Raw genomic sequence first — 13,019 nt, 5'->3', positions numbered from 1 at the left:
AATTTGTACAGGTTTTACTTGCTTTTCTTTTTTTTTACTTTGGTTGCCTTTAGTACTTTTAAGAGTTTTTAAGTTTTTCTTGGTGTAGAAAAAAAGCACAAAAAGAGGATGTCCATCGTCCGGTCATTCTTAATTAGTGCTAGAGGCACACAAATTCAGCTGTGCCTTCATGTACTTCCAGTTTTTCCCTCTTAAAACTGATCTAGCCTTCTTGATGTTTTGATTTGGGGAATGTGATTCTTTCACTACAACTCCCTGTGAAAGAAGACTCTGCCCCGTGAGACAACCCTGCTTTTTTATCCCTTGGGACTTTGAGGATTAAAATGTCATGGTGCAGTTTCCTGGAGTATCTCGCAGTAGTGCTTGCTTTTAGCAAGTCAAATGTAAGCAAAGGATCAACATCTCTTCCAGAGCTTTGCATCCTACATGTTTTTGTGTTAAGATTTTCTGGATTTAATTTAAATTTCAAATAACTGAAGGAAAAATCAAGGTGTTCTGGCATGTTTGAAGTATTGATCCAGGTCCTTCCTCCTGATAGAACATTCTTTTTGAGACACTAAGTAGACTGAAGTGAAAACAGTTATTTCATGACACTTACACAGAATTCACCTTCCATAAAGCTATAAAGAAGCTGAATTTAGTTTCAGAGAAAATGAGGTGCTACTACAAGATCAATGATGCACCATTGAATTGTAAGAAAAAAATGTCATGAATCTTATCACTATAAGGAGAAGAAGAATATTGCAAATTAAGTACATGTCAAAAGCAACATAAAACCTTTAAGATCCTTAGGTATTTTATACTGTGTTGTAAGTTTAATATCAAGGTTTCTGCTATGGAATTTTTAAAATATTTAGACAATAAGGGAAATAAGTAAACTAGTGTGTATTGCAGCATGTATTAGGAGCAATGGGGAATATTTATTTAATGTTATTTTTTTGCAGGAATAACCCGTAGGTTTCCCTGGACAGTGATAGTACTGATTCAAATGTAGATATTGTTCTGTCCTCTTGGCCAGAGATGACTAAGCCCCAAGACATCTGCAAAGATATTGAAAGACATTTTGACTTTGAAATGAGCAGTTGGCAGTTTGGTTTTGGTTATTTGGCTTTCAGTGTTTCCCGAGATAGGAGGACTTTCTTTTTACCATTGTTTGTGTGTGATAATACACAAGTCTTGCTAGACTAACCTGATCGCCTTCTATGACAAACTCACTCGGCTGCTGGATGAGGGGAAGGCTGTGGATGTGGTCTTCCTGGACTTCAGTAAAGCCTTTGACACAGTTTCTCACAGCATTCTGCTTGAGAAACTGTCAGCCTCTGGCCTGGACAGGCGCACACTCTCCTGGGTGGAAAACTGGTTGGCTGGCCGGGCCCAGAGAGTGGTGGGAAATGGTGTGAAATCCAGCTGGAGGCCAGTGACAAGTGGGGTTCCCCAGGGCTCAGTGCTGAGTCCAGCCCTGTTCAATGTCTTCATCAATGACCTGGATGAAGGCATCGAGTGCACCCTTAGCAAGTTTGTCGACGACACTAAGCTGGGTGGGAGTGTTGATCTTCTGGAGGGTCGGGAGGCTCTGCAAAGGGATCTGAACAGGCTGGACCGCTGGGCAGAGTCCAATGGCATGAGGTTTAACAAGGCCAAATGCCGGGTGCTGGACTTGGGGCACAACAACCCTGTGCAGTGCTACAGACTAGGAGAAGTCTGTCTAGAAAGCTGCCTGGAGGAGAGGGACCTGGGCGTGTTGGTTGACAGCCGACTGAACGTGAGCCAGCAGTGTGCCCAGGTGGCCAAGAAGGCCAAGGGCATCTTGGCTTGTATCAGAAACGGCGTGACCAGCAGGTCCAGGGAGGCTCTTCTCCCTCTGTAGTCGGCACTGGTGAGACCGCTCCTTGAATCCTGTGTTCAGTTCTGGGCCCCTGACCACAAGAAGGATGTTGAGGCTCTGGAGTGAGTCCAGAGAAGAGCAATGAAGCTGGTGAGGGGGCTGGAGAGCAGGCCTTATGAGGAACGGCTGAGAGAGCTTGGGTTGTTTAGCCTGGAGAAGAGGAGGCTGAGGGGAGACCTTATTGCTTTCTACAACTACCTGAAAGGAGGTTGTAGAGAGGAGGGTGCTGGCCTCTTCTCCCAAGTGACAGGGGACAGGACAAGAGGAAATGGCCTCAAGGTCCGCCAGGGGAGATTTAGGCTGGACATTAGGAAAAAATTTTTCACAGAAAGGGTCACTGGGCACTGTCAGAGGCTGCCCAGGGAGGTGGTTGAGTCACCTTCCCTGGAGGTGTTTAAGGCACGGGTGGATGAGGTGCTAAGGGGCATGGGTTAGTGTTTGGTAGGAATGGTTGGACTCGATGATCCGGTGGGTCTCGTCCAACCTGGTGATTCTATGATTCTATGAAGTTGAATACTTCTTTCATACGGTATTTTCAGTCATTTTTACAGACATGTATAAATGATTACTGCTTCCTTGATAGCTCTGTAAATGTAACTTTTCTCTAATTGTGGTAACAATTGAGTTTTGCTGGACGTACCCGTCTTAACATGTTTCTGTCAAATCTATCACAGCCTGAAGAAAGTGCTTTTGTCGGTGTCCTTTCTAGAATAGTAGTAACAAGACCACATCAGCTTTTCACAGTGAAGCAGTGTTCATTACTAACTTGAGTTTTCTTTTCAGAGAAACGGAGAAAGTGGATCAGCAAGCTGTTCCTCAAGCTAATCATGTGGATGCCCGTAAAGAGTGTGTGAAGGCAGAGATTACAGATGCAAAAGAAAGTTATCAGAAATCAGCTGAAATGCTTGGATATGATAAGCGTGAAGAGATAAGAAGAGAAAAAGAGGAGGAGGAGCGTTACATCCATAGAAAAGAAACTCTGGAAACTAAGAAGGGAAAGGCTAAGCATGCATTAACAGAAGCTGATTCATTATTTCCAGACTCAACGAATGCATCGAATGCATCGCGGTCCCAGCCTCAGCCAGCTGAGAAGAATGGAATACTTCCTAACTCATTAAGTATGAGTGCTGGCCTAGTAGAGCAGAATGGTACTGGCTCATATAAAAGAGGGTTTGTTCCCAGAACAAATCCAGATAAACAGATTCAAAGAAAAAGTAACATGGCTCAAGTGGAGCACTGGGTAAAAGTCCAAAAAGGAGATACAAAAAGGTTAGTGCGCATCTTTAAATAGCCTGCCAAATGGCATTTTCTTAAATTAAAAGAAAATATGTACTAGTCACATGCTTAGTACAAATCAGAATGATGTTTTACAGAGACAATATATAGCAAAACTTACTTTCTTCCCCAGTGCAGAATGGTATTTTTCAGGCATTTATCTCATGGGAAAGTCAGTATGGGATTGGCTAATCAAACCCCTTTAATATTGTCACTATATTGCAAGTAGAAAGTAAGATTAGAGTGCTATTCTTTTTTTACTCTTTTTAATTGCTGTAGATACTTAAAACTTCTTAAATTTTACCACAAGTGGAGACCCAGAAAGTGAAGTGCAGCCCTTAGTTACCTTGGATATCAATCAGTGCTTCTTGAGAGAATATGACTTCAATGAAAAAAAAGTACTCAGTGTATTAGTTCTTACATGCACAGATGTCTAAAATGCAGTCTAAAATAATATGGAAAACTATTGAGCTAATTAGACAGTGCTTAAGAAAGCTCATGTTGAGAAGTTTTTCAGATCAAAAGTATAGAAAGTGAACAGGCTTGACTGATAGCTAAATAAATAACTGTTTTGTTCCTAATTACTCTTCCCAGTAAATCACCTTTAGGTTTGTATTGGTGTACCATTAAGAGAGTGTTGTTGCAGGTGCCAGCATTTGTTCTAGATAAAACCAGTTACCTCAGCTGGAGTGGTTAAGTATCCAGTGAAACTTCACAAGGGTTAATTGCAGTGATGTAACCAAAATCTGGCTTAATACATGTGGCTATAGAGAGAGTAATTTTCTTGTTACCTTAAGAACTTTCTTTATGTTTTATTTTAGCTCCCTTGACCTTGTTTTCTTTGTGTTTCCACAACAAATGCTGTTATGGTTTCTGTGTTCAGAATAAATTGCACGTTACCTTCCTGAAGATTAAGGGATTGATTTTTTTAAATGGCAACTTCTCTCATCCTGCTGAGGTTGTTGCAGTCCACTTAAGTGATAGATAAAAGTGGCATGTTAGTTGTCAAATGTCTTCTTGATTTCAGGATGTAGAAATTTAAGATAGAGATCACAATTTGATTGACACACATTGATTTTAGTAAGTATGAATGGACCACCTAATTTCTTAATGCCCAATGTTTACCGTTATTCCCCCAAAATGTTAAAAACTTCTTATGGTTTAGAAGCCTTTATAAATTTTGAACACAGGATGTGTGCAGTTTTATTAGTTCCTGGCTCACGTGTATAAAGATACAATGCTTGCCAGCAAGTTGATTTTGACAAGAAAGAACTCTTTGAGCTACAGCCTTTTTTGAAATACAACAGTTGTTTTTATCAAATTGCAAGGATTTCACCTTTTAAATAGATATTTAGATCTTTCAAATACATTTTTACTTCCCCTTTTTATAAAGCACACTGTTTGCTAACTGGAAAATGTCAGCTGTCACTTTGGAGATTCATCTCTCTTGGACAATGAGCTGTTAGCTGCACTGCAGTTATGTCTGATGTAGTCATCCAGACGCTCTCTGTTCTTAGCAAAGGGAAATACCTACCTTAAGGTTCATGCCAGTCTTTGGGAAAGATCTAGAGAACTGGAGGGAGGTTTGAAAAGAGGCTTTCAGGAGAATTTGGTTTTAAGTAATTAATGGTCAGGATAATCAAACAACAGCTGTCCAGAAATGATTAGTCTTTGATCTGACTCCAGTGCCTGGATAGACACAGTGAATGCATAATTCTAAGATATCTGCTATTTCTAGCAGTTTATTTGCACTTAAATATAAAGGAATTGGATAAATGTAAGCTTAATATTCCCCAACTAAATGCATGTTGAGGAGTTTCCTTCCTTACAAATACAGCGTTAACCGTTTCTTGTTATGCAAAACTTTCTAATCCCTTCTGATTTGCTTAAGGAAGAAAAGTGACCTGTCTTAGTGTTTCCAATAATCGTATGTGTTTCCTTTTGAACATTTGTCTTTTCTTTTTACAATATCTTCTGTGCAATAGCTACACATTGAAGACCTCAATGTTTTTCATAGACAATAATCATATAATATGGCATCAGATCATTTAGTTGCCTATGTTCATACTACCAGCCTGCCTTAAGCTTTTGTGAAATTTAAGGTAACATTACGGTTCTGTGGTGTGAGAGAATGAAGCTTTTATGAATTTCTAATCCTCCATGCAACTCAGGGCAGTTATTCTGCTTTCTGACATGAGGAATTATACATACTCTCAAGACCATCTATATTTCAAGGCAACTCAACAGTGCCAAATCCTGTAAGCACATGGAGGCAACTACTGAGCAGCAGTTGCTGGTAGCAATTCTTTCCCCCGGCTTTGGTTATTCTTGGACGCTGAATAAAGATATTGCTTTCCATCCCGCCCTTTCTTTCATGTGTAATTCCAGCACTTCCCATACCATGAGATCTCCTTCTTATGAAAAGAGTGGAGCCTCCTGAATGGAGTAATGAATGTGCTCCCTGCTCAGATTTTCTTTATTTGTATTTCTTTTAGTTGTTTTTATTTATTTTTTTGTATTGTTGCTCTGTGGCAAGTCAGGCAGAATTGTTTTGTGTTTGGAGATCACGACTGAATGGGCGAGTGACTGCAAGTACAAAACCTGCAGATGTTTAACTGGTGAATTAGATATTGGACAGGCAGGTTCTTAGGTGTGAGGCTATGGAAAGAATTTGAATCAAAGTAGGAGATGAAGCTAACTAAACTTTGTGAAAGCATTTGCTGATTCTGTCTTAAATCTCTCTCTGCTAAAAGGTTTAGTTTGTACAGTTTAAGTGTATTATGAATGCAGTACTAAAGCCAGGATGTAGTGACTCTTTTTATGTTCTAGTTTGTCAATCAGTTTTGCTGCAGAAAGTCATGCGTTGCTTAAAATCAAACTAGTAACATTAGGTCAGATGAAAGGAAGTCATACAGATCATGGACTTCGAGCCATTTCTTACCTTCGTTCATTCCCATGAACAAAAATTTTTAGAGAATACTCTGTGATTGGTGAGATTTCTTCGTGCGCTTCAAGGTATTTTTTTAGAATGAGCATGCATTTGTTGTTCATAAACTGCGCCATCTACTGGTGAGCAGGCTTTCAGTGAAAAATTGTAAGTTATAGATTTGCTCTTTAAACATACTCCATTCTTGATGTTCTTGACTTTCTTTTTGGTCTAAGTGCGTAATGCAGCTGTCCCTTAAATTTTTTTCTAGTGGGTCATCTTAGGTTAGACACTCAATAAAAAGCCTATATTTATACTTTCTACATCTGTTTGTGAATACAGTGTAATGTTTTTGTGCAGAATAGATTTAGTTAATACTACTTTGTTAATATTTCTGTAAATCCTTTTAAAATTACTCTTGAATGTGGTGTCTTGTCGCTCCTGTGCTAATGTTATTAGTTTGGGTTTTTTAATGAGTCACTCCCACTCATCAATATATGCTAAAATTTACCTTTTTTTAATTGCCTTCCTTTGTTACAGCCTCACTTCTGATCAGACTCTTACACGTCAGGGTCCCAACCCACCTTTTCCTGAGAACTATCACACTTTGCCAAAGAATACCAGGCAGCCTTCAGGGAGCTCACCGCCACCACTGAACCGCAATTTGCCAAGTGACTACAAATATGCACAAGATCGTGTTAGCCACTTGAAGATGTCCCAGGAAGAAAGGAAAGCAAATAAGGATGGAACTGTTTGGCAGCTGTATGAGTGGCAGCAGAGACAGCAATTTAAGCATGGCAGCCCCACTGCCCCACTTTATGTAGGTTCTTCAGACTTTGTTGACCGTGGTAAGTCAAAGAGTTCATTAGATGTTCCACGATCGATATCTGTTCCACCTTCTCCATCTGATATTCCTCCACCTGGACCTCCAAAAAGCTTTCCTCCAAGGAGACCACATACTCCAGCAGAAAGGCTTACAGTTAAACCATCTGATGAGAGGCAAACTGTAGATGTTCCTTTTGCTGGATCACCGAGGAAGATACGAAATCATGCTGTAAAGGTTTGTATACAGTACAACTATTTTCAAACTATTCTCTGTGTGGTGTCATACAGAGATAATTTAATTTAGTAATTTTCATTGCATCCTTCCCTTTGTATGAAAGATTATGCAAATTGTAGAAGTTAATACGATGAATAATTTTGTTCTTTAAACTCTTATGCTTCTGATCATTTCAGATGTATTAATTATTGTTGGTTAGAAAAGGAAAATTGGTGGCACGTCACATTGGTTTGGAGTGTTTTAATTCAAAACCTCGAAGGCATATGATTATATGTACAAAATATACAAATTGTAGTATTCTAATATATAGAGTAGGTAGGCAAGAATATGAAATTCAGCAGGATAAACATTTCCTTTATTATTTACTTATGCTCACAGTCTTCATTTTTTGCTGTGTCTGCTTTCTCTACATGTTCTCCTCTTGTGGTTAGTCTTATAGCTGATTTAGTCACAGCTAAAAACATAATTTTTCAATAGTTTAAGCCCTTTGTTGAGTCATTATCACTGGGCTAAGCAAAATCAAACAGTATTGGTCTGAAACGTTAACCTTCTGTAGAATTTCGGTGTGTTGTGTTTTTTGGGGTTTTTTTTGTAGGCACTGTTTTACCCTTTTATCCCAAGGTGACAAAGGTTTCCCTGTTTGGTACTTCACATGACTCTTCTTGCCTAAGAACATTAGGAAATTTCAGGATTGAATCAATGTAGAATTTACTTGTCTTGGTAGCTCTTAGAATGGAGTAAGTGGAAGTGAAGGTCTCTGTATTCACGTAATTCTTTGACCTCAACTATAGGCTGTGATGGGGAAACTACTCGTAAAGAAAGAGACTTGTAAATTCAGGTACCCGGTGTGGGTAAGGACTATGACTTTGGGTTGTACGCTGGCACAGTTTAGATATTTTTTTTTTCCCTAGTGTATATATACGTGGTGTAGATGTCAGATATCTTTTAGAATTTACAGTTTTATAACATTCTGTCAGAGGATGAAATGATCTAGTGACGTGCAACACTGGAAATTAATATTTTTTTAACTCCCGGTTATATTACATGAGACATTGGTTTCTCGTGTAAGCTGAAGGAGCATTACATCCCTTATGAAGGAATGTACAACAGTCTTTTTTCTTCCTATGCAATGCAGCTGCATAAAGTTTACTTATAAAATAAAACTTTTTATGTTGTATTGGTTTTACCAATATAGGGAAAACCAGTTTTCTTCATCTGTAAAACTTCCTTGTGAACTTCTCTAAATGTTTCTAGAGAAAACTGCTTATGGTTTTATATGTAAGCATAGTGTCATTTTACATTTAGATGTATTTGTCTACAGAAATCTGTGATACTCTCCTCTCCCTTTATTAAATACCATCCAATTACATTTAAAAAAATAGGCAGAAAAAAATGCGTTCAATTAAATTCAGATACAGGGATACAAATAAATCACGAGGAGAAGGCTGCCTGGAAGACAGCCATGTAAGTTTGGCATTAAGAGAAAGGTGAAAGAATGTGTGTACAGTAAGTTTTCATATTATAAGTAGAAAGGGGCAGTTCAAATATGATCATTTAAAAAAAATCTGGTATTAATGGAACCCATTGCCACAAGGTGTCACTCATGTCAGTAGCTGAGTGTTCCCTGGCTAAGAGAGGGCATTCACTGTTGTTGCTCTATGGAGTAAATACCTACTTCTGGAGGGTGTAAGCCAACCAGCCTTTCTCTGGGAGGCGTTGGTGGGGGGAACTTTATGAGGTTTTTTTGTCATTGTATTTGCTAGAAGTCACTGTGCATGTTCTGCTGAAGCACTTTGTGCTGCCGGAATCCACTGATCTGCCCAGCATCACAGGTGCTGAATTCGCATTTGTTCGTTTGTTTCACTTAATCATCCAAGGATCTGGCTCACCCATAAATGTTACCTTCATCACAGAATCATAGAGTGCTTTGGGTTGGAAGGGACCTTTACAAGTCATCTAATCCTGCAGGGAGCAGGGACATCTTTAACTAGATCAGGTTGCTCAGAGCCTGATCTAAGCATGCTGTGAATTCAAATACAAAATCTGTGGCAGAGGTGCATGTATTCTGGATTTTCCCTGAAGTACAACATACCTCTCACTTGAGACAATCCTTATAATTCTGGCTGTGGCTTCTTACAGAGCTCAACTCATATTGATCGACGCTCTATGCCTGCAATGGGTTACATGACACATACTGTGAGCGCACCAAGTTTGCATGGCAAGTCGGTAAGTTGAGAGGGCAGTTACTTTACCTTTTGTGTCATCATAGTATTGTAGTTAGGTTTTAAAATCCTGCTCATTCCATAATACTTGTATTTTTATTAGTTAAAACCTAAATAACTTGAACAAGAACTTAATCTTAACCAGCTCCCAGTAAAACCTGTAAGAATTTTGCTGCTATCGGCAACGTGAACAGAGATGAGCTGTCTGTTATTACAGGATTTAACTGTTATTATGTTTATTTGACCAAATGCAGAGTTAATTAAATAATTGCTTAATCATGTCAAGTAACTGCTTTCTGGGCACTGAGGTGAAAAATGTAATTACAGTTACTTTCCCTGAAGACTGCTAATTTCCTTTTTACAATGTGTCTAAATACCTGCAGCCTGAAGAGCTAACATTGCTTCTCATTCGATTAAGGAGACATCAGGCTAAGTTGGCTAGTATACGAAATTACACAATCGCACAATTACTGCAGCACTTGCCAACTAATTCCACTTATCAGGTCAGCTGCTGCTTGGCTCATCTGTGCCATCTGACATTTTGTGACTCTGCAGATGCTTCATTAGTGGCATGCTTGAGTCTGTGCTTTCTTGCCCATTCTTTGGTATTCTACAATTCCCAGATCGTTTGCGCTTTTTCTTTGCTACTTTATTTGCTATAAAAGATGAGCGTTTTGAGTTACAGGGCACTGGTGCATATGTTTCAAAGTGTTATGTATTCTTCCTTTTAAACACTATTTCTGAAAATGCTGCATCTTCAGAAATGTGAATTAAAATATTAGATAAGTTCATTCTAAAGCAAACCCATTTCTTTGTGCTACTTTCTCGATGGGGTTGGCTCCCTGTGCCACATGCTGCGTCACCTGCAAATTGAAATGCATCAACCAATTTGTACATTCATATGAGCTTGTAACAGTGTCAGTTCTGCAGGTGACCATTGATTCATAAAGCTCGTGGGCATCTAGGATCATCAACAGCACTCACTGTTGCGCTGATACATGAAACTTGTAAATATGAGAGCAAGCAGAGCTCTTTGATATTGGAGCCTCAAAAATGGAGCCGCCTGAGAATAAAATGTGGTGACTCTTCTTGGAATTGGTGAAGGCTTTATACTGGCTCAAAACTAAAGAAATTTTTCTGAATTTGGAAAGGTTTCATTTCCCAACTTACCTCACCTACAGAACGATTGCACTAAAATGGGCTATAGTAATAGGGATTTCTCCAAAAATGGGCAGACTATCTAGTCAAGTCCTCAGCCAGGCTTACAAGTTGATGGGACAAGATTGTAAGTGAACACCTCTAAAGAAATGCAAATATATTATATTAATTTTATGGCATAATGAGTTTTTCTTTTCTTTCTTTTTTTAACTACACATTGTCATTGGCTCAAAACTTGAGAAAAGTTATAGTTGTGTTTTTCTTTCATTCTGAAGTTTAGTGTATGCCGGATATAAAATCTTGTCAAAATAGCAGTAAAAATTCTAGGAATCTGGGGGCATTTTGGCTAATTGCAAAGCACATTTGCAACAGTTAAGCTTTATTTTGTTGCGTATTGCAAATGGCTTGCCTGAAAAAGGAGAAATAACTTCTATACATGGTTTTCCTGAGCACACCGTAGTGAAGATGTTGCTAGATGAATGTAACTATAAAATTAAGCTGATAGCAATTACAGGTGAGCCAATGAAAAATCGTGATCGAGTGGATTGCTCTTACTTAAGGCAGAATGGATTTTCTAGTCATATAAGTGAGATTTTTCAGTATTTTGTTCACAAAACTGATTTCAGACTTTTCTGAACAAAGGAATTAATATCTTAGAACATGTATGAAGTGTGAGCAAAAGTATTCTAATGATTTGTTATGTAATGACTTCTAGTTAGATCTGACATTCAGTTAGGTACAAGTCTTCTCTTCTTCTCCCAAAGGGACACATTATGCTGGAGCACAACACCGTAACTTTTTCAGTGAAGGGACAGTCAGTAGAAATTGGCCTTGAAAATTAACTTTTGAAAATCTGTTGTTTCAGGTAGTTACCTGTCTCGTTGAGGTGGAAAACTCAAGTCTATATTTGGAGGGTGGGCATGAGGTAGTAATATTCTTAGGGAATATTTTGCCCATTTTTCAGCTATAAATAGCAAGATGTTGGTGGAGCAAGTGTGCTTTTTTATGTACTTCCTATTCTGTTATTTTGTTTCCTCTTTCATCCATTTTCTTATATTTAACATGCCCAGGTATTTTGAAATTGTTTCAAACATTCAAATACATTGTTCTTTTTTTTTCCTTACATACTTACCTGAAGGCGGATGATACTTATATCCAGTTGAAAAAGGATTTGGAGTATTTGGATCTAAAGGTAAGATTTTATAGGAGTTCACTTCCATTATTTTTTTGACCCAGTGGTCTTTTGTGTATCACTTTGTATCTGCAGGTTTTCAAATCACCTTCTGTTCAGAGATGGAAACTCTGTCTTTTGCCATCACTATTGTGCTTAGAATATTGAATGTCTTTATACTAATGATCATATAATTAAAGCACAAACTCGGAAAATGTAGTTGCTTCAGTTTGTAGGAGGAACTTGTGTTACTGGTACTCCAGGTGAATGTTATTATGTGGATTTAGTGAAGTCAAATAAAAACTGATTCAAAGTGTTTGTCTGGTGTAGCATTGGAACCAATATGAAGTCAAATTCTTGAAGTTAAAATATGGGGTTCTTTTAATCCATCTTTTTCCCTTTAAATCTTCTTGAGACTACCTTTTTGTTGTTGTTGTTTTTATAATGTGCTGTTTTTATAATGATTTGATTTCTTATGAGAATGTGATGGTTAATTTGTACCTGCCATTATTTTTGTATTATTAGAGCTATGAGATTTCAAAGGCACCCATTCATCCATCCATCTGGAGATAAAATCTGTTTAAAATGTTACCTGATATTTGCATTTAAAATAAAAAAATGAAAATATGTTGATCATGAAAGTATCTGCTTAAACTGAATTACTTCTGTGTCTGGTACATCTGATAGTTGACCATTTGAAAGCAAATACAGACTTATTGGTATCAGAAGATAGCCCCCCCAAAAAAAGCTTAATAATTTTGTTTAGCAAAGCAGTCAACCATTTTATGGTGTGTAGAATGTCTCACTGTACATAAATCACATGGTGTTTCTGAAAATTAAGGTGGAGTGAAATCTGACACCTTGTTATCCTTGTTTGCATGAATGTAGTTCTCACTGACGCCATGAGGCATTGCGTATGTGCCACTAATGAGCTGACTGGACCTAATAGTATGCGTATTTCAATTTTTTCTGTTGTTTTAATGGCTGATTATGTAACCAAATACATCAATGGAAAGTAGTAATACAATTACACATATGTATAATGTCATATATATATGTATAAAAGGATAGAATATTTATCATTTAATATATGTGGTAATTATAGTCTAAATGGTCAAGTATGTAAACTGTTGTAATCAGTAATATACAAATTTAAAATTGCTTGGACAGGTTTCACTTTAGGCCTTGTTTGTGGTTTGTTTATGGCTTTGCCAAATGTAACTGCAACCCAAGCTCTTGGCTGAATTTTATGACAAATTTCAGTGTAAGAGCTCATACAATTTGCGAAGTTAATAATAAAGACAGTGGTTTGTCCATTCTAA

The 13,019-nt window shown here is 38.0% G+C and overlaps 1 protein-coding gene across 1 annotated transcript in view; it reads left to right on the top strand.

Moving 5' to 3' along the window:
- The window catches only part of PLEKHA7 (pleckstrin homology domain containing A7), a 153,219-nt gene that overhangs the window by 115,137 nt on the left and 25,063 nt on the right, over positions 1 to 13,019 (top strand). Inside the window, exons 10-13 of the mRNA XM_069857687.1 lie at positions 2,669 to 3,154; positions 6,627 to 7,146; positions 9,286 to 9,372; positions 11,665 to 11,718. Coding sequence (XP_069713788.1) covers positions 2,669 to 3,154; positions 6,627 to 7,146; positions 9,286 to 9,372; positions 11,665 to 11,718 — 1,147 coding nt within the window. The remainder of the gene's footprint in view (positions 1 to 2,668; positions 3,155 to 6,626; positions 7,147 to 9,285; positions 9,373 to 11,664; positions 11,719 to 13,019) is intronic.

Source organism: Phaenicophaeus curvirostris, chromosome 5 (genome assembly GCF_032191515.1).
Source record: "Phaenicophaeus curvirostris isolate KB17595 chromosome 5, BPBGC_Pcur_1.0, whole genome shotgun sequence".
Lineage (NCBI taxonomy): Eukaryota > Metazoa > Chordata > Aves > Cuculiformes > Cuculidae > Phaenicophaeus > Phaenicophaeus curvirostris.
This window is presented reverse-complemented; position numbering and strand designations above follow the sequence as displayed.